Source organism: Miniopterus natalensis, chromosome 13 (genome assembly GCF_054644295.1).
Source record: "Miniopterus natalensis isolate mMinNat1 chromosome 13, mMinNat1.hap1, whole genome shotgun sequence".
Taxonomy (NCBI): Eukaryota; Metazoa; Chordata; class Mammalia; order Chiroptera; family Miniopteridae; genus Miniopterus; species Miniopterus natalensis.
In genome coordinates this window covers 21,716,851-21,737,650 of record NC_142093.1, presented here as the reverse complement: position 1 = coordinate 21,737,650, position 20,800 = coordinate 21,716,851, and the positions used below count along the sequence as shown (strand labels likewise).

Here is a 20,800-nt window from a genome sequence, read left to right as displayed (position 1 = left end):
TTATAGTCAAGCAGCCTTTTTTAAAAAAATATATCTGTATTCATTTCAGAGAGAGGAAGGGAGAGGGAGAGAGGGAGAGAGAGCTAGAAACATCAATGATGACATAATCACTGATTGGCTGCCTCCTGCACGCCCCCTACTGGAGATCGAGCCTGAAACCCGGGCATGTGCCCTGACGGGGAATCAAACAGCGATCTCCTGGATCCTAGGTTAATGATCAGCCGCTGAGCCACGCCCCACTGGGCTCAGGCAGCCTTTTAAAGGAAACAAACTTTGTTACTCAATAAAATGTGAGGTTCTCTGTTGTACTAAGCCTCCAGAATTTGAGCTCTAACTGATTATTTTCTCATTAGTTGTTATTTTATAATTTTCCATAATGCCACAGAAAGTCATCAGAAGCAATAATATCTTAGCGACTTATTACACATTCTGCATTCTCCACTAGATGGTGATATTGTCTTGTAAAACTTTATGTTTTTCCTTAATTATACAAAATGACATAAATATATGCTTATCTTATTAGTTTCAAACAATACCGAGGTAAATATGATTTAAAAGCAAATTAAAGCCCTCCTTCATCCCTAATCCCACTTCTTCCCTCTGAATGTATCTCCTTTTAGACATGTTCTAAGTATTTATGCGTATGTACATTTATCCTTTTAGTGTTTAGTAGGCTTTTAAAAACAAGTGGGATTACATTGTAAATATTGTTTTGTTTACTTTTCCTTTTAAATTTAATAATTTGTCTTGTAGTTTTTTTAATGTCAGTACTAAAATATTTCTAAAACTAGTAAAAGAGAGTAAGGATAATTCTAGCTTATTTGCCATGGAATTTAAATATATTTTGAAAGTGAATTTGTATTTTCCTTTGATTTAAATAGTTCTGTCCTCTTTTACTGATATAATAGACACCCTCACCATAATAAATAATGAAATATGTTTTTTATAGTCACATTTTATGGATGACTGATATTTCATTAATTTCCAAGATTAGACTTAAGTTTTAAAACTATTGTATTTTATTTTGAAAATGGTATACTAAAAAAATACTTAGCATGATTTCTACTCATAGGACATGCTCAACAAATGTTAATTATTTTCTCCTGAGTAAATATAATTTATGACAAATTGGTTTGCTTAAGCAGATTATTCTTGGGGAAATTATGAATAAGCTTGTTCTAAGAAACCTGGATGTGAGCAATCAAATGTTGCAATAGATATTTTTTTTAAGGTAAAGAAGGAAAAACATGTGATGTAACCGCTCAGATGGTGCTGGTATGCTGTTGGAGAAGTATGAAGGAAGTTGCTTTACTTCTAGGCACACTGTGCCAGCTTCTACCCATGCAGCCTGTGCCAGAATCCCCTGATGGATTACTGACGGTGGAGCAGGTAGGGTAGATGTTTATTTCACCTGGTATAATCTCTGGTCAAAGTACAGATCACAAACTTTTATTTATAACTCAACCTAAAAAAAATAAATTTTTTTGGAATATTTCTTGAATAAAATCATACAGATGTCAACTAAAGAAAGTTTATGGTAGTTAAAGAATTGGACCTTGCAATACATTTCAAAACAATGGCACTTTTAGAAACACTTTTATTTTTCTAAGTATATAAATAACTGTAGATTTTGCCTCACTTTTAACTTCAATATTATCATTTTCATTTTCATTAACACATACAAATTTAAATTTTAAATTTAAATGAAATTGTCTACTTAGTAAAACTCCACAAACCTCTTAAATTTTGCAAAGAAAAATAGTAACATATTGGTTGATTATGGATCTCTTGTCTCCCACTACATTGATGATAAAGTTGTAGTCACTTTGGTTTGTTGGCTGACTTTTATTTTAAGACCACAGAGTTAGTTCACCATCTGGGACTGTTCAAGTGACTTAGTGCAGTGTTTACAAGAAATTAGCTTACCATAAGCATTTCATTTGGAAATATTTTAGATTTATTAGATTTCTGTTTTTTAATTGATTCCCTCTTCCTCTCCATATGGTTTCAACAAATTCCATTTCCCACCATTTTCCAGCAAAGATATATAACATATACTTTCATTTTTAACCTTTTTCAAATAAAGATAATTTTTCCCTTAGGGTGTTAGAACATTTGAGAACAAAACAAACATTGTAGTATGCTAATGCTGATTATTTTTGTAATAGTTCCATGGAAATAATGCTAATTTTTTATTCTCACACTCTCTTAGGCTTATGTGCTTGCATCTGGTTAGCAGCTGGGCTTGTGATGTTGCAAGGCCTTGAGAAGGGGAATGGCAGAGGAATAGTACTCTGCCAGCATCATCGTGTTCCTTAGTCTCTTCCAAATCAAATAGGTGTTAGTTGGTAGAGTCACTTGCAGTCATTGCTAGTGACTGGCTATAGCGTGCATGCCAACACCTTCGCTGAGGAATCCAGCTGTGATTAATAATTACTTCACTGATGGTCACCGTCCTACTAAGCAGTAAACATATGCTAGTTTAACTTCTCAACTTTTCAAGGACAAGTTAAAACATACAGTTTTTTGGGTTTTTTGGATAGTGTTTACAAAAAATAAGAGAAACATATTTTGCTTTTACTATGACTGAGAAAGACCTGAAAGTTTCCTATGGAAATTATTTTGCCTCGACATCTTTTGTATAGCACCCAAATCTTATGAATTTAATTTATGTGGGATAACCATGTTAATATTGGGAGTTAATATAAAATAAGATGTGTGTAAAAGAACAACAGTAACAATGACAAAGAGAGACTCTTATAAACCAAAGAACTTCTAATGACTGTTTTCTTGAATACAAAATAGCATCCTGTTTTTCTGTAAAATACTAATTTCTAGTCTGATGAGGTTTAGTCATTTTCCTAAGTTGCTGTTCATATGGTGACCTCACATATATAGGTTTGAGAAGCAATTAACAATTAAATGAATGATCAAGAATGTCCGTGATACTACTGTTCTGACATTGAAACCCTGCCTTCTGTGGAAAACATTATTCTTGATCATGCTGACTTTAAAGAAATGCCTCAGTTTAGGAGCAGTTAGTCAATGAAAACCCAAAGTCATCAAGAAATTAGTGTTATTTATATTACTAGGGGAGTCCTGCTTTTAAACATAAAATTTTGCTCTATGAAATTCCTTTAAATTAAAAAGACTTTCATGTACTTAAAACTTTTAAGAGTTAAAAAATATAAATGACAGAGAAGAATGTAATTTACATTGGAGTGGCTGGCCATGCCAAAGGTCCACCTTCCTTCCAAGGGCATAGTTGCCCTGGCAACACTAGATCTTCTATGCACCTAGTGCCAAAGCTAAGAATTTAACAGTCAACACCTTAGGTGAGGGTGACCAGAATAGACCTGCAGAGCAGAGGCAGTGAAGTAGCTTGTAGGCAGAATGCTACCCTTTGTTGGGGAGAATGTAGAATTTGGATTTTTGCCCGAGACCAGTGATAACTGTGATCCGCTTTTCTCTCAATGGATGAAGGAGGCTGTGCCCCACATCCTAAAACACCGATGTTCGGCTTTATGCTTCCTTACTCTCCACTCACCCTTCACTCTTGAAAAACTAGTGTAATTCTGTTGTAATTTGATATCTTGAATGTAGTTAATAGGGGAGTTCTTTTATAGCCCAGTTCCTTTAAGTCCATCCTTATGGCCCTTTGTTAAAGGGGTGACCACTGAAATCCCACGTACATGAGTGTAGTTTACAACAGGCCAGCAGGTAGTGAGATTACAATGTGGAGATTTTTGTTGCTGTATGCAAACTGGCACTCACTTATAATTCTGAGTATTCAGTGCTGTGTTCACAAACTATTAGAGCTAGAAGGATCACAGAGATGATATTATCCAGCTCCCTTGTACAAGGGGAAATTGAAGCCTTTGGATGTCACCTGGATTGCCCAAGATCACAAAGCTGGTTTGTGGCGGCTCTGGGACAGGAACCCAACCCTTCTCCCTTCCAGCCTGTGTTCTGACATGGCACAGTGCTGCCTTTGTTCTGATCTGCTCGTTGAATTTTTCTTTAAATTTAATTTTCCCTGCTTCCCATACCCAACCACATTTTTGCAGGCAACAGGACAGTAAAGGCAACTTGGTGCTGAACTTTTTAGCAAGTGATTCATTTCCCTAAACCACTTGGGAAGCAGTGTGTCCTCCACAGCTTCAGCCAGAGGAAAATGTGTTCATTCAGAGGCAGTCTGACTTTCCTCCTGCGAGGTAATCACCTAATGAAAGGTTCTTTCATAATGTCCCCTTACAAGAGGCAGAGATAAAACCAGCTTTGAGGGATGTAAGTCAAGACCCTCAAAGAGTGAGCACTACGTGCAACCTTATCTTGCAACTTCCTGACTGGTGTATGTCTAGGTTTCCAGCTGGATGTTTTGCTGAATTACAGCTTTAGCTTGATACATTTTGTTGGTCCTCTTTCCATGGGATATCAGGTATCCAGTTCCTACTGATTTTTTTAAACAGCTTCCTCTACCTGGAGTATCAATTCATAGATATTTATACATTTCCCCAAATATTCCTAAAAAGATGCTTTTGGGCAGGTTTTCAGGCTATTTTCCCCTTCATAGTAATGATTGCCACAGAAATCACACTAATAAAAATAATCACCAACTATTAGAAATTTGGTAATTTTGAAACTCCTGCTTTAGAGCCTCTTGTAATTTTCATGATGCCCATGCTAACTGGTTTTATACTTTCCCCCAGGTCTTTTGTTACTGTTTTAGATTTTCTGTAATGGACTACAAAATGGGAAGTGTGTTTATTAGCATTCATAAGTCTTAAGAAATTGCCTTTTGTATTTTCTTTGCCAACATTTATTTTTAAGAAATTATGAACAGGTATGCATTGAATTGTACTGAATGCAGGATACCATTTTTAAGCTGTAAAATGAAGTTAAGCACATCATTTAGTCACCTATTTCTTGATTGTCTTACTACAAGGGTATTGTGGGAACATAAAGAAAAATAATATATGGTTCTCCGACCTCACAGGGCTTAGAAATATAATAGGGGATACAAGACAGAAAGTCAGCCTAAAGGGACAGCAGTTAAAATGGCACATGGTTAAGAATTTGCTAGAAAGCAAAGAATAAACATTCTAGTAAGAAAATGTTTGAATCATAGTAAACTGTTATCTTTGTTATTATGTAAGCACAATGTTTAAGTGCCAAAGAAATCCCAAATGTTAGTAAGAAAGCACTATTGTAGAAAATGTACCATTTAAAATATTATCTTATTGTAGTGTAAACTTTTATAAACTGTACCATTGAGCCAAAGTGGAGTTTGAAACTCCTATTGGTATTCCTAAGGTTATATAAAGTGGCTGTGCCTTAAAGTCAAACTTTAAATCAAGGTTTAGAATTAATTAAGCCTTACTCTTACTACTTGATGATGCAAAATAAAAGCAAAAATGGTCATTTATTGTTTGCTATTGGAAACAGAACCTCATTCTGTTTTCTGAGGCCAGGACTACTTAGAGTGAGGTCCACCCTTGAGAAGACCATCCACTGGCTACACTTTTGAGGCCTTTGACTTTATTGTATGCTTTTTGGTTTAGGCCCCTTTGATGGGAGTTAAGATAAAGGAAGCAATAAAAGTATGATCTTTGCTTAAGAACTAGATTGTGAACCATTAAGTCCACAGAGAAGCACTTTACCAGTAACATTTATGTTTGTTTTCCTGAAGTCTGTTTTGATGTCTATAATATTTTGAAAAAGGGGAGTTAGAGAGACCCCTTCTCTATGACTCCATGTTTTTACTTTCTGTGGCTTAAAACACCTTCTTAGAAACCTTTTATTTCTGAAATAATAGAAATGATCATCATAACTAGTTAGCTAACTGGTGTTTTCCTGTTGCCCTTTTTTTAGAATTATTGAGCTTCAGATCTATCTTAGTGGTTAAGTTCATATTTAGGACTTGACAATTCTGTTCAAAATATACTCTGAAATGACCATATTGAAGATAAATGATAAGGCTTACTTGACTGTTGCTTTTGATAACTAATAGTATGTGGCCTTTAAAAAATATTAAAAATTAGGAGTATCATCAGGTCTTTACCTGAAAACTTTCGCTGAAGAACATGACCAATGTCACTCTTTGGGACATTAAAGTGTACTATTATATGCTGCTTTTCTGGTTCTTTTTTGTTTTTATATCTGATTCTTATTTTCCTAAATGTATTATTCATTGTCTCTCTCTATAATCAGATGTATTTTGAATATGGAGTATGTCTTTATTTTTCCTCTGTTTGGAAACCTAGACAAAGCTCATATTGAACTGAATTGGAAGCAGGTTATGGGTCTGTTGTGAATGTTTATATTTATTAACTCATTTTAATACACAACCTACGAGGCAATATGTTATCCCCAGTTTATAGATGAGGAAACTGAGACACTTGCTTATGGTCACATTTTTAACTGCTGCTTATACTATTGATCATCTCTGATGTGTTCAGAACATTAGTCACTGTGCTGAGGTAGAAGGTGTTTCTAGGTAAGTATATCTGAGCCACCTTGAATCAGCTTGTCTTTTCTCCATAATGTGATCTGCTGGGGAGACCTGGATCAACAGAAAGCCAATTATAGCTTTGGTCCTGCGTTTTATTTGAAATCTGGATTTTCTGAAGCTGATAGCCACCAAATCTTAATGGCGTAAAAATACAATCAACCCAACCAATTTAACAGTTAACTTTGTACAAAACCTCATCAACAACTGTTAGTCATGTCTTCTTTAAAATAAATTGTCATATTTACTATTTGTCTAACCTTGCATGCAACATATAAGAAAGCTATTGAGTAGCATTTTGGAAAATTCTGTGGTTCTGACGCTAAGTGATGCCTGTCGATTTTCAGAAGGTCCTTTGCACTAAATCTTGCCATTCACATTTGTGTATCTCTACAAGGTATTTATTGGGAGTTGTTTAATGGGTTGGAGTTTTATTTTGGGAAGATGAAAATGTTCTGTGATGGCTGGTGGTGATGGTTGCACAGCAATGTGGATACTGAATGCCACTGAATTGTACCCTGAGAGATGGTTAAAGTGGCACATTTCATTATGTATGCTTTAACCACAGTAGGTGTGTAAGGATGGGCACCTTGTGTGATTTGCTGCTGGTGTTGAATGGTATGTGCTAACAAAGAACACTGTGAGGTTTGTGAGGCTGGCATAGGAAGGCAGTTCTAACATTGCAGTTCAAGATTGCCAACCCTGGAGCCAGACTGCCTAGGTGTGCATACTGGTTCTACGCTTCTGTTTTGTGTGACCTTGAATAAGTTACTTGGCCTTTCTGGGCCTCACTTTCCCTACTGTAAAATAGAGGTAATAGTACTTATTTCATGGATTATTATGAAGATTAAATTATATAAATGCTTAAAATACTACCTGCCACATAGTAACAGCTGTGGAGGGACATCTACCTCTCTCTGAGTTCTAAATGATATTACTGACATAAAACACCTGTAAATGTAAGCATACATCGAACTGTTTGTTTGTTTGTTTTTAAAGGTAAAAGAAATAGGAGAGCACTTTAAACAACACCTTTTACAGTCCAGGCACAGAGGAGCATTTGAATTGGCTTACACTGGCTTTGTGAAACTCACTGAAGTACTAAACAGGTAAAGCAAAACAAATCCTTTTGTGTACATTTTAAAAAGACTGAATGTACCAACCATGTGCTTGAAGTAGAATGTAGCTGTGGCTTTTGATGTTTAAAAGAATAAGACTTAGTTGGCTTCGAACTCTTGGAAGAAATTGTTTTCTTAGGTTTCATTGTATGATTTACTACAGGCCATTAAGTGAAATGTCCACCCAGTTGCTCTCTCATTGAAAGGTGATTTGAAGCAAATTCAAAGATTTTGCTAAAAATAGCTTTGAAGTTACCATTTATTTTCTTTGAATGAAATGACTGTTTTGTCTTTTGAAAATTACTTGGCATGTGGAATAAAATAAGCCCTCCAGTTTTTTGGATTTGTGTATATTACAGACAGAGAAACACAAGGATTTTATGTTTTTGTGGTGTGTTTTTTTATCGTTTTATCTTATAGAAAAAATTTTTAAGAGCAGTAAATAGACCTAAAAGTATAAAAGATTTTTTCTCCCTTACTTGGAAAAGTGCTTAGGTAGATTTCAATATTGAGCCAATTTATTATTATTTTTTTACATTATAGGTGCTGATAATTTCATTCATTCATATACTAGATTTCCTCCAACGAGCTTCTGAGGAAACTTTAAATTATTTAATGACTAAGTGCTCATGGCAAGTGTTCTCTAAATAAAAGGTAGTATTTTCCAGGAAAACATTTCCATTGCCTGGAAACTTTTTGAAATGAAGAGTTCTGCCAGCGTTGTAGCCTCAGCAAACATTTTATTTTGGGCTGTTAGATACTCCTTGGATATTTTTGACACAGTTTTTTTTTCACACTCCTGGTAAAAACATTTATAAAACATTTTGGCAGTTATGGGCTGCACAGAATATCTTTAAGAGGTACACTAAAAAATGTTCCTGACTTTAAACTATTGATCTTGAAAATATTTGATTACCTTTTCAACTTTTTCTTTCCACATGACTTAGGAATACTTTTTTTCTCACAACAACACAACATACTTCACTGTCTTAAAATCAATTAATAAATATATATTGAACACTAGTTTTGTGCTTAGTACTGTGCTTTGTTTGGGGAATATAATATTTCTTTATAAGATAAGATTCCTATTCTCGAAGAGCTCATGGTTTAATTTGGGAAATAAGCAGGATGAAATTCAAAATATTTTACAAATGGTATGTGATGGGCACTGACTGGTCAGAACAGATGTTGGCTATAAGCATCCAACATCACTGTATGTACGGGGGTGGGGGAGTGTTAGCAGAACACCAACCTGGAAAGTGAGACCAGCACATTTGAACAAGATAATTCAATATAATTGTCAGTATTGGGGCGAAACTTATAAATTCTGTAGGAATATCAGAGAGATATTCCTGGATAGGCTGGTAGGGCTTAATGGAAGAGGTGGAATTTGTGCTAATGAAAGAGTAAGGTTTAAGTAGATAGTTGGAGAAAGGAGGAAATGTGAGCAGATGTTCAGAGGCTAGAATCAGCGTGGCGTATTGTTAGCTGGATAAATAAGTCAGCCTTACTGTAATGGTGGTGGTGGAGGAGTTTCCTAGGCAATATCATACAGGTGGATAGTTGGAGGCCAAATTATGGGTACCTAGAAAGTAGGTTTGCTGTAATAGGGATGGGGGGGAGCATTGAATATTTTTTATCTGAAATAGATAAGAGGGGGTTGTTGCAGAGTAGATAAATAGTAGGAGTATAAGACACAAGCTCTTAGTTCTATTTATATGCATTCTATTCATTGGCAATGAGATTGTAACAAAGTTAATCTCCTTATCTCTGATCACTTCATCTCTATAGTAAAGAAAAGAATATTTGCTCTATTGACAAATCTCTCTGAGTTGTGTGGATCAAGTAAAATAGATATTTATGAAGACCCTTTTGCATTGTAAAATGTTCTACAAATTTAAACCATTATGAGATTGATGTTGGTTGTGGTGTTCGGGTATAAAAGTAGTGTTTTGGTTGAAAGTCTTAGATTACATAGCATGTAATGACAGACTGTAGTGAAAGGAACCTGGAGTCAGTTACAACAGTCTAGATTCCAGGTGATAGAGCTTCCTCTGTGATGGTGGCTCCGGGAATGGAGGTAAAGACTGGTGTCTCTGTTAACATTCAGCCCCACATAGTAACAACTCCACATGTATGAGGTATTGAATGCTTAGAAGGAAAGCTATGGATATATTTTATATTTCATGATTTTATGTGTCAGGAATTAAGGAGTACTCAACTGGTTTTTTCTTCTCCTTGGGGTATTTACTAAGTTCAGTCGGTGGCATTCATTTGGCAAACGAGCTGATCAGGAGGGTCCAAGACAGCTTTCTTCACATTTATGGCACATTGGTGGAATAGCCAGAAGACTGGGCCTAGTTGAGACTACAGGTGGCCTCTCAGCATGGCAGTCTTAGGGTAGTTGAGATTCTCGTAGGGCAGCTTACATCCCCCAGAGAGAGCACTCCAGGAGAACTAGGCTGGAGTTGCTGGTCTGTTCTGACCTATCATCAAAATTCTGACGGCATTGCTTCAGTCACATTCTTGTGGTAGTAGCAAGTTTTAAGTCGAGTCCAAATTCAAGGGGAGAGGAATTAGACTCCACCATTTGATGGCAAAGTGGCAAGATCACACTGTACATATGGACGTGGGACTGCAGATAGGGTAGTGGCATCTTCGAAAAAAGCAGTCTGCTAATGAACCAAGTGAATGTGAGTGATGGAGGTCACTGTTCCTGTGCTTTAATTCTTGGAGACCAGAGAGATGGGTTTGACATTAACAAAGGCAAGGAAACTGAAAGAGGGAATTGGTTTAATAAAAATGAATAAATTTGTATGTGTTGAGTGTGAGATTGTGATGGCATATCCTAGTGGAAATATTTAAGTCAGAACTTGGAGATAGGGGATTCGTTTTGGTGTTATAACAGAAACAGATGTAGATTTATGAGTTGTCACCATAAACATCATAGTTAATAGGATTGCATTCTTTAGGAGAGAGCATAAAAGGAAAAGAGTACAGAGGACCAAGGACAGAGGCTTTGGGGCAAGTGTACTGTTTGGTTGAATGGTACAGATTGTGAAAGCATTCCAAATAAATGGAAGGGGGAGACTAGGCAAGGCCCAGTGCTTGGTATCTCAGCCATTCCTCATGGCTGTCAGTACTGGATTTTAACCAATTGTTGTGAGTTCTCAACTGTTGCTTCCAAACCAAGAGGTTCTTGATCCCTTTGGAGACATTTCTGGTCTGCTGAACAGAAGGTTTTGCAGAGAACATCTTTACAGTATGTGTGGCTTCCTTTTGTTTGGTTTTTATTTTTTAAAGGAAATGTGTTTTTTTTGAATCCTTTTGAAAGCTTTTTATAAGCTCTTAAGTTATGAAAAAGTTATGTAGGCATACAACATTTAAAACATTTGCAAAAAGAAATCTGGGCTCTCATGGAAATCCACTGAAATGGAGGCCAACTGTTGGCCACCTCTTGAACTACAGCTGTGTTAAGGAAGGAAGCACTTAAAGAGATTAATGGATAAATAACTGAAGAGTTAAACATGAGCCACATTGTTTGAATTGGTTTTTAATGGGATTATTCAACATGTCTTCAAATGTAAACTGACTTTACTACTAAACAATCTGCTAAGCAGTTCACTATTGAACTAATTAAACTGCTCATTATTAAACAATCATCTAAGAGTAAATTGCAATGAGAAACACTTTTTTCCTGGAAATTTTTTTGAAAGCAACACTTGCACACACACAAGATATATTGAGTTAGTTTTCTAGAATATGATTTTCTTTTTCTTTTTTTTTTAATTAAAAAAATTTTTTTAAAAAAATATATCTTTATTGATTACAGAGAGAGGAAAGGAGTGGGAGAGAGAGACAGAGAAACATCAATGATGAGAGTCATTGATTGAGCCTGAAACCGGGCATGTGCCCTGACCAGGAATCAAACTCCAATCACCTGGATCCCAGGTCAACGCTCAACCGCTGAGCCACGCCCGGCCGGGCAAGAATATGATTTTCTTATATGGTGCTTTCTAGTTAGAATTTGATGAAGTATTCATATTCTCTTTAAAAACACAATTGTCTGCCTATGCCTTTGCATAATTACCTGCCTGAGCATTTGATTGGAGTGGTTAAGTACATTCAAATCATAACTCTAAATTCAGGTTTCTGATGAAATTCATATTTGCTTGTTTATTCTATGACCTTAGTATTTTAAGTTGTTTTTTCAGTGAAACTGAACAGAATCCTAAACTGGGTGGTAAACCAGGAAATCTAGTGTACATTTGCCTAACCACAGATTAAAAAGTTTAATTTTAAGGGGACTAAATTCCTGACTACAATTCTAAATCTAAACGGGAGGTTTGTGAATACTTGATATTGTCTTACTCTTCATATATTTGAATTGCTGTGCTAACCGAAATGTAGTTTAACCTACAAATATTTATTGCAATAATTACAATCATTTTCACATTATTGGCTTGAAAAAATGAACTGCTGACATTTAGCAGTTTTTGTCATAAAATGCCAGCGCTGACTCATGGATGTCAACAATTATGGTGGACAGAAGTAATTTAAATATGTATTTAAACTTTCCTCAGTTAATTATAGCTACTAGAATTCAAATAAATTCAACAGAAAACTTATTATGAACAATTGGAATGTAATAATGAAAAAATAATTTCCCCTTTCCTGCTGGGGAATGAAAGACCAAGTTTCTAAAGGATATGAAGTTGAGCAAAAAATAAATATAGAATGCAATGTATGAGATTTGGGGGAAAAGTCATTCAGTCTAAATGAAAGAATATACCAACTTGTCTAAACCTTTATTCTCATCTCCTTTGGCAAATATGTTTCAATAAGACACTTTATTTCTGAGTGTCCTATGAATTTTATTTGTACTATTAATAATTAAGTAAAGAATAAATGATGAGTCACTCTGGGAAGCCATATTAATACTTTATATAGAGAGAAAATTCTTTAAATTTTTTATTTCTATATTGGATGAGTAGGGTTTGGGGAACATTAGGATGTCTTAATGTTTAAATTCTAAATCTTTGTGTCTTTGGTTTGTGACCCCTGAATTTGTATTTTTAAGCCCACACCATAATTAAGTCAAATACTACCTTCTTTCTGGAACTTTGAATACTCATTTTTAAAGTTCTCATAGTAGTACTCCATCATTTAGACACAGTAACAGAGGAATCTTGTTTTCAGTAAGAAACGTCTGTCTTATCTTTGTTAGTAAAGTCCTAGAGTTTTTAATATTAATTTTTTTCTACTTGATCAGAGGATGTTTATATTAAATATTAAGAGAACCAACAATCTGGTATGTTCTTCTAACCATTTCTTTTAATCCACCATATTTTGCTCTTCCCCCATGGCCTTCTGATTGGTAATTTGATTTATATTTGGTCATCATTATTATTGTCTGTGCCTGTACCCAAGGCTTCAAAATACCCCCCTATGTCTTAGCCTGCAGTAAACCTCAACAACGTTTGATGTGAGGGAAGTTAAGATGGCTTCTCTTGATATGTAGCTTCTCATTGGATCTCATTTGGGCAAATCATTTTTCAGGCGTAAAATTTCTCCATGCTTCAGGGTTCTCTTTAAAATGTGTGTGCACATGCACACTACCTTCCTGCACACCTACCACTGTTTATTTTAATTGAAATAATAAACATGGACTTTTAAATAATAAACAAATACTTGACTAAAGAATGAATGGAGTAGAGAATTTAGCTTATGAAATAATTGGATATTGGAAAAACCTCTAAAGAAAAATAATATACTGAATGAGTTTTAGGAAACAAAGGTAACATTTCTCAATTAATAATAATATAACCAATCAGAACTCAACAAAAAATAGCTCTATGTTACCATACTTAGGTGGATGGATGAAGCCATTGGAAAACCACTTTGTAGTCAGAGAATCTGATTTATTGGCACAAAATAGTCTAATGACCAGTTAGTTGGGTATACAGAATATGTAATTTGATTTCAGTCTGCGGGTTTTATGCTTATCTTAGAATACTTATTCACTGCCGAGTGAGATAGCTTTGTGGGTAGAAATTGGACTAATCTTTTTATGGAACAATAATTTGGTCTAGTTATCTGCTCAAGGCAGCACAAAGGCCTAAACACCAGCTATGGTCTGGCCTGTTCATTCCTGTTACTTTTAGTAGGGACTCAGGACACAGGACTTAGCATGGGGGGGGAGGGGTGTTCAACAAAACCCCCTGCCTCTCTTCTGTCACACACACACATTCACACGTTTTAAAATTTCTTCCACTTCTTGACTGTGATGAACGGGAAAGCCAGAGTGGTCTGGTTCCTCCCACACCCACCCTTAACGGCATCCCCCTTGGAGTATAGAGGAAAGAATATTGAGATATAAATTAGAGCTGAGTTCCATCTACCAACTTTTTTGACAATAGGAGAACCATTTATCCCCTCCGGCCTGCTGTGTGCTCTGATAAACAGAGGGTTCAGCTTTCCAAGGCCGCTTTCAGCACAGCATTCTGCTCATTGTACAGTGCTGCTTTCTAGTGTCTTGACTGGGGAAATCTGGGCTATGAAAGATTGAGGGAAGTTGGATACATTTTTTAGTAAACTTCCCTTAGAACTGGTAAACTGATCTCTTAGGAGTATTTTGTGGATTAATAACATTTAGTGAGTTGTTTATGAAGAACCTTGAATCCCTTGTATGAAAGTTACAGTTTTTATGATGTACTCAGAGACTAAAGACACTGTGTATTTTGTATTAATTTGACATGGGAGTGAAATAAAACGAAAGAGCCTTCAGACGAAGAGGATGTCTGCTCTTTTAGCGGAGAGGCACTCACTAACAGGAGCAGGAGTGGAATTCCCCACGGCTGTGGTTGGTGACTGCATAGAGCTGGCGCAAAGAATCAAGCACTGCCGTACTCAGGAACCTTTCCCTTTTCCTTGCTGACCCCTGGATTGTGTGATGAGGAACCAAAACAAACAACTAGGGGTTTTTTTGCATTGTTCTTGGGAACCTTGTGTGATTCCATTTTCACCTCTGAGTTCCTTCATTATCATAAACACCAGCAACTCTGGAGTTTTGAAATCACTTCCTTATAAAGTAATGTTTCCTTGCGGGGTGTAAACAGACGGTGCATTGACTAGTCAGAATTCTAGGTTAGGCTATTGTGTTTTTATAGGCACAGTGACTTCAGCATTGGGAAGCCTTCAAGTTCCAGCCCTTTTTTGCTACACCTTGTTTTGCAATTATTTGCCTAACTGAAGGCGCAGCGAATGTGCAGCAGCTGGCACCAACACTAGCTGGTCCTTGTTTAATAATGCAACAGAATATAGTGTGCCAGATGCACTGTTAGAAACACCCTGTTTAGCCATTGAGAGAATGATGTGGCAGGCCAGAGTTGCTGTAAACCCAGAGACAGTTATTAAAGCCTATATTTGAAACTTTGACTCTCTAGACCTAAGAGAATCATGTGAAGGAAGACCTGAACCAGGGTTGAGGCCTGTGTGGGGCCATGATGAGGTGTTCTGGGGACATTCTGATCAGGAGCTTCAGATACATAGAGAATTTAGGGCCATTGCTTTCTCCATTTGTAATAGGAACCCAGGTAATAATATTTCATTGAATTTCAAAGCATTTTAATAATAGTTTTTATTTTCATTATTAGGCACTGAGATTTGTGATTTGTCCAAAGCTACATGATTAGTTGGTGACAGAGCCAGCACTGGAATCCAAAAATTGTTTTGGAACTTCATACTGCTTCAGAGATTAGCAGTTCAACAAAAGTTTATTATCATCTCTTTTATATCGGAATTTGTGATAGGTAGGCATTATAGAAGATAAAATATTGGTAAAACATAGTTCTTAGAGGAACTACCAGTCTAGCATTTTAATTTGGGGGATTATAAAAATAAATTAGATAATTTACAAGGCAGAAATGAAAGACTAAGAAAAAATTCTAATTACTGAGCTGTCTATCCCAGGTCATGGGAAGAATAATTAATGCCACTAACAAAAAAAAGCAAGGCAAGAGAAGAAGGGCCTCATGGGCAGCAGGGTAATACTTTAGACATGTTGAGCTTGAGGTGGTGTTGGGAGGCTGCCCAGAGAGAGAGTGACAGTTGGAAATAACAGATTAGGAGATTGGGGGAGGGATCAGTGTTGCAGATCAGTGACCTGGGATTCCCCCCCGCCCCGTTTTTAACAGCATTTTGGGAAACCTCTCTGTTCCCCTCAGACAGGGAAAGTCGGCCACTGGCTGGAGGAAGTATCTAAGAGTCAGCTCTACAGAGAAAATAGTTGAAGCCAGGATCCTGGAGGAGGTCTCCTAAAAGGGCCTTAAGAAAGAAGGGAAAGGGCTTATATGGATTAAATGTTGTATTTGTTAACATTTAGAAACATTGGTCATTTGAAACATAGTTTCTACCCCATGTTGACAACTGTACACATCTCAGTTAAATAACACTTTATGGGAACCTGAGACCTATACTGGGTTTTGAACCCTATATTTGGTTTTGTTCTTAAATATTGGGGGAAAATCTCTTGGGGTAGAATTTAGGCTAAGAGAGTTGATTTGCTAGGCTACTTGGGGATTTCAGTGGAAAATATCTTCCTGTAAGTGCTATGACCGTGGTATGTAGAGATTCTGAATGTGTTTACACCTGTTTAAGGAAGCGAAGGAGCTTACTATACCCCCTTTATCAACCTGTGTTTTTTTTTTAATGGCATACTTAATGGAGTTGGTAAGTTATATGGGTCATTCATTTATTCAACAAATGTTAATTGAGCTCCCTATTGGGCTCCAGGCCCTGTTCTAGATACTGGGCATAGAGAAGTAGATAGGACAGAGTGTGATCCTGATATCATGGAGTTTATATTTTAAAGGACATCTAGAAAATAATAGGAAACAATCAGATAGCAACATGTATTTTGATGTGATAAAGTTTGGTGGTTAGGAAGTCTCTCTTCCCTCTTACACTAAAGTAAGCCAAAGCTTGAATGACAAGAAGCAGCAGCTTTTGAGGGAAGAGCTTTCCAAGCAATGGGTTTAGCTATTGCAAAAGCCCTTGGTGTATTTAAAGAACAAAATGGTATAAGATGAAATTGTCCAAATATATAGGGGCTTTGTGAGCCAGGATAAGGAATTTGGATTTTGTGCTTCCTAGAAATCTTTTTTTCTTTTCTTCCTGAAAGTCTCCAACCAAATGATTATAACAATAAAAGGTATCTTGGGAATTGTACAAACATTAATATGTATACACCCTAGTAAGTATCTTTAAGGTTATCAACAAAAAAAGTCTGAGTTATGGAGTTGCATAAAAGAGGGAGAAGGGCCGGATTTTGCTGAGTCATGATAGTCACTTTTGCTGTCACGATCCGCAGTTTCCAGTGTCATGGTAAGCGAATTCACCAGTCCTGGTCAGCTATTTTGCTGAGTCATGGAACACCATTTGCTGAGTCACGGTTAAGCGAATTCGATAAGTCATGATAACTGATTTTTGCTGAGCCATGGTAAGTGAATTCGCTGAGTCATATTTCCAGTATCTTTATTTTCATAAGTGCCTGTTCTTCAGTACTGTGTGTTTTTCATAATTTTTTGCTCTTTTTAAATAGAAGTTATTCCTTGACTTATCTCTTGAGTATTCTAAAGTTATTTTAAGGTCTTTGTCATACTACTCCATAAAATTAAGTTTCATATGGAGTGAATTTATGTTCTATATATTGATTTTTTTTTTTAGATTGTCTTTCTTAATATAAAATTTATTTCTGTGTTTTGAATTTTGGTTTGCTGGCTATGACTGGCAGCCTTTTTGTTTTATTTATTAACTCTCTTACCTAATTCCTCTCTATCAAGGAACTAGATTAGATAGTGGCAGTTTGGGTCTCCCATCTGCAGTAATACTGGGGATATCACAGATCTGGTCACCAAGTTAGTAGTCAGCCTAGTTCAGAGTCTCCCTGGGCCTTCAGCTTTCCCTCCTTCTGTAGCCCCAGGCAGCTCTGGCAAGTAGTAGCCCCTTTTCAACCTCTTTTCATGGGAGAGGAGGCTGCTGAAAATCACCGTTTCCTAGGAGTAAGGTGAATTACTCCATAAGAACTGACTTCCATCACTGCTGTTTCTAGAGTTGTAACCCTGCAGAACTCTGCTGTCATCACACCCACTGCTTTGCATTTCTATTCTGGTTTTACCCAAATAATAATTATTTATTTATTTTTTTAGCTCAGTTGGTTTTGGGGTTCTGTTTGTCTATTTTGATTATTATGAATACATGTTGTGTGTGGGGGGGTCTTGTCAACATGTAAACCAACTTTTCCATCTTTATTAGAAGTTCAATTGAAACTCTTTAAAACTTGCTTTTCTCATAATAGATAATTTTAGAAAACAACTGTTAAGAACTTACCAAACACTTTACACGCATAAACTCGTTTAATCCTCCCATAGAAAGGAGAGTGGGACATGGAGAGGTTTTGCAACTTGTCTTGGATCACACAGCTGTTAGGTGGTCGAGCAAGGATTCTAAACTAAATCACGGCTCCATATGCTGTCCTCCTAATCACTGTGATATATTCTCTCTCTGTCAGCTGGGGAAAATAATGCCTTCTCACTGATTGGTTTGCTGCAAGGTAAGATTAGGTGTGAAAAACCTAGTGTCGTATCTGATATGTAATAGGCATATAATAAATGTTTATTTTTCTTCCCTTAGTGGCAGGCAAATATATTTTCAGTATGATAATTTAAACAAAACTGGTAAGAGGATTTTGTTTAAAATACAGCATGTTTCATTTTAGTTAAAAGGATGGGAGTATCTATTATTGGACCAATTCTCACGTATGGCTGGGGGGCAGGGTGAGAGGGAAGGACTGACCTGGGAGAGATGCAGAACTAGGATACAAGGGAATTAGAGAAATAAGGTCCAGCTGCAAAGTCCAAATTGGAAACCAGACAGTTGAGGTATTCTGCAGAAAAGCTGATGTGATCCAGGGGAATCACAGAGCAGAACAAGAAGGTCTGGACTGGATGGTAGGAGTTGGTGCCTTGAGCATTTCCTAGAATTCCTGAGGTTCCTGGATCCTTGGCAGTGGGCAGAGAGGGCTCTGTGGAGAGGGATCCTTGCCAGCCTTGACCTTGTTGAACATTCTTCTGGCCTTTGTTTTCAAATTCCCAGTTTCAACAAGGATCTTTAGTCTTGGTATGCAACACTCAAAGGGATAAATAGGTCTGGTTAACTGTCTATAGTTATAATAACCCAGAATCTAAATTAGAGAATTGCCTCTAGGGCCTTTACATAAGCTCTTTCCTCGGTCATCTCATCACCTCCTTTCTTAACCCCACAGGGGGCCTTCCACCATTCTGCCTACACATCCTTCAAAGTCCAGCACAGATTTCACTGTGCTGACCCCTTGTACACCTTGTGTCTAGTAGTTGCTCTAAGTACATTAGAAGCTTCAAGAAAGGAATGGTCCTTGTGAGATGCAATATTTGGAGGAAGTTTCACCAATTTGAATGATAGAGATAAATGTGGAGATCATAAGCAAATGCTGAGTTGGGAATATGGGAGGGGGGGAGGATGGGAGCAGCAAAATGAACAACCTTACTAGAACAGAAGATCTTTGTAGAAGTTTAGAAAACCTTTTGAGGTTAGATTCAAGTAGAAGGGTTGGGGCCGGGTCATAGGCAACCTTTCAAGCTAGAAGATTTGATCAAGATGGAAAATGAGTTCAATTAAGATTTGTTAACAGTCAAGATCCATTTTAAGTTCAGAGAAGGAAGGGTGATGCATGGTGAGGCGGCTTACTCCAATCCCAGACCTGCCCTCTCAGATTGGCTGGCTTTGCTAGAACCTCTCTGTGCCAGCTCTCTCACAGTGTTGAGGAGCATTACTGAACTAGTATTTGTTGTACTGGTATTTTAGTGCACTTGATAAGAAAATGAGGAAATAAGAAAATAGACCCCATCACCTGCAGTTGCCTTTCCCCCTTACATAGTGAATTCCTGCAGGAGACTGACCTTAGACCACAGCATTATCTATAAGCCAGGCTGACAATGCCAGTGGTCCTATGGTGGGAAAGAAAAGAAAAGTAAATGAAATCCTCTTGTAATTTTGGATCAAGTAGTTTTTGCTTCTCTCTGTGTCCCCAATTTTCTTTTGAATGGGTAGATCACAAAAAGATGACTTTTGCTTTAATTCTCCATTTTTTTCTTTCCCCTGATTAGCCATTGATTTCAGTTTTTGATTGGGCAACTTGTAAGGAGTATAGCAAGCTGGCAGTGTTAGTAATGAACTAGATAAACTATTCCATGAAACACAAGCATTTGTCCTGCTTGATGGGAAGTCACTTCAAGCCCTATAAATAAAGTGTGGGAGGATTATTTTTATTGTGAAATTTTTCAAACATAAATCTTAAACAAAGAAACAGATATCAAACAAACATTTCAAACATAAATACACATATACGTGAAAAGTAGAGAGAGTAATATAATGAACTGCCTTTACTTGTCACCCAGGTTCAGCAGTTATCGAAGTTTTGCCACATCCACTTCATCTGGCCTTTTTATTCCAGTTTGCTGAATAAAGTACATCCTTGATTTTATTTTTGCTCCTACACACTTCAGTATGCAATTCTAAAAAATGGGGACACTTTCTTCATGTCCACAATGCCACTGGCACATTCTGTAAATAGTTCTTTGGTGTCACACAATATGTAATACATATAAATTTTCTTTATTACTTGAATATATCATTTTTACATCTGTTTTGTTCAAGTTGAAATCTAAATAAGGTTCATACTCTACATTTGGTTTTTATGCCTTTGAATTTCTTTTAGTCTTGTGGTTCAGATTGTCGATGGCTGGTTTGAGTGCCTGAGGGGGTTAGTGGGAAGAAGCCAGGGGTGAGGTGATGGATTTGAAACCATGCTAAAAGGAAACCTTTAAAATTACAGAGCCTGCTGGGAGGAGGGAGATTTCATTGTAATATTTATGGCTGAAATAATATTTTTAGGCCCATGTCAAACTTTCTAAAATGTCTCCTTTAGAGTAATATTATTTATATATATTTTGTTCTATGCAAGACACAAATAACTAAATTTGAGTTGCTATTTGGAATGTTTAGTCAGAAACTGAAGTTGTCTATCTTACACCAAAGTAGAATAAAGATAGAAAGCCCAGCCCTGCCAGAGTGGCTC

General features: G+C 36.7%; 1 protein-coding gene across 3 annotated transcripts in view; it reads left to right on the top strand.

The window, feature by feature from the left end:
- The window catches only part of THADA (THADA armadillo repeat containing), a 266,071-nt gene that overhangs the window by 37,909 nt on the left and 207,362 nt on the right, over window positions 1-20,800 (top strand). For all 3 annotated transcript variants that reach the window (XM_087823521.1, XM_087823522.1, XM_016204113.2), the window contains exons 21-22: window positions 1,232-1,389; window positions 7,508-7,617. In XM_087823521.1, coding sequence (XP_087679647.1) covers window positions 1,232-1,389; window positions 7,508-7,617 — 268 coding nt within the window. The remainder of the gene's footprint in view (window positions 1-1,231; window positions 1,390-7,507; window positions 7,618-20,800) is intronic.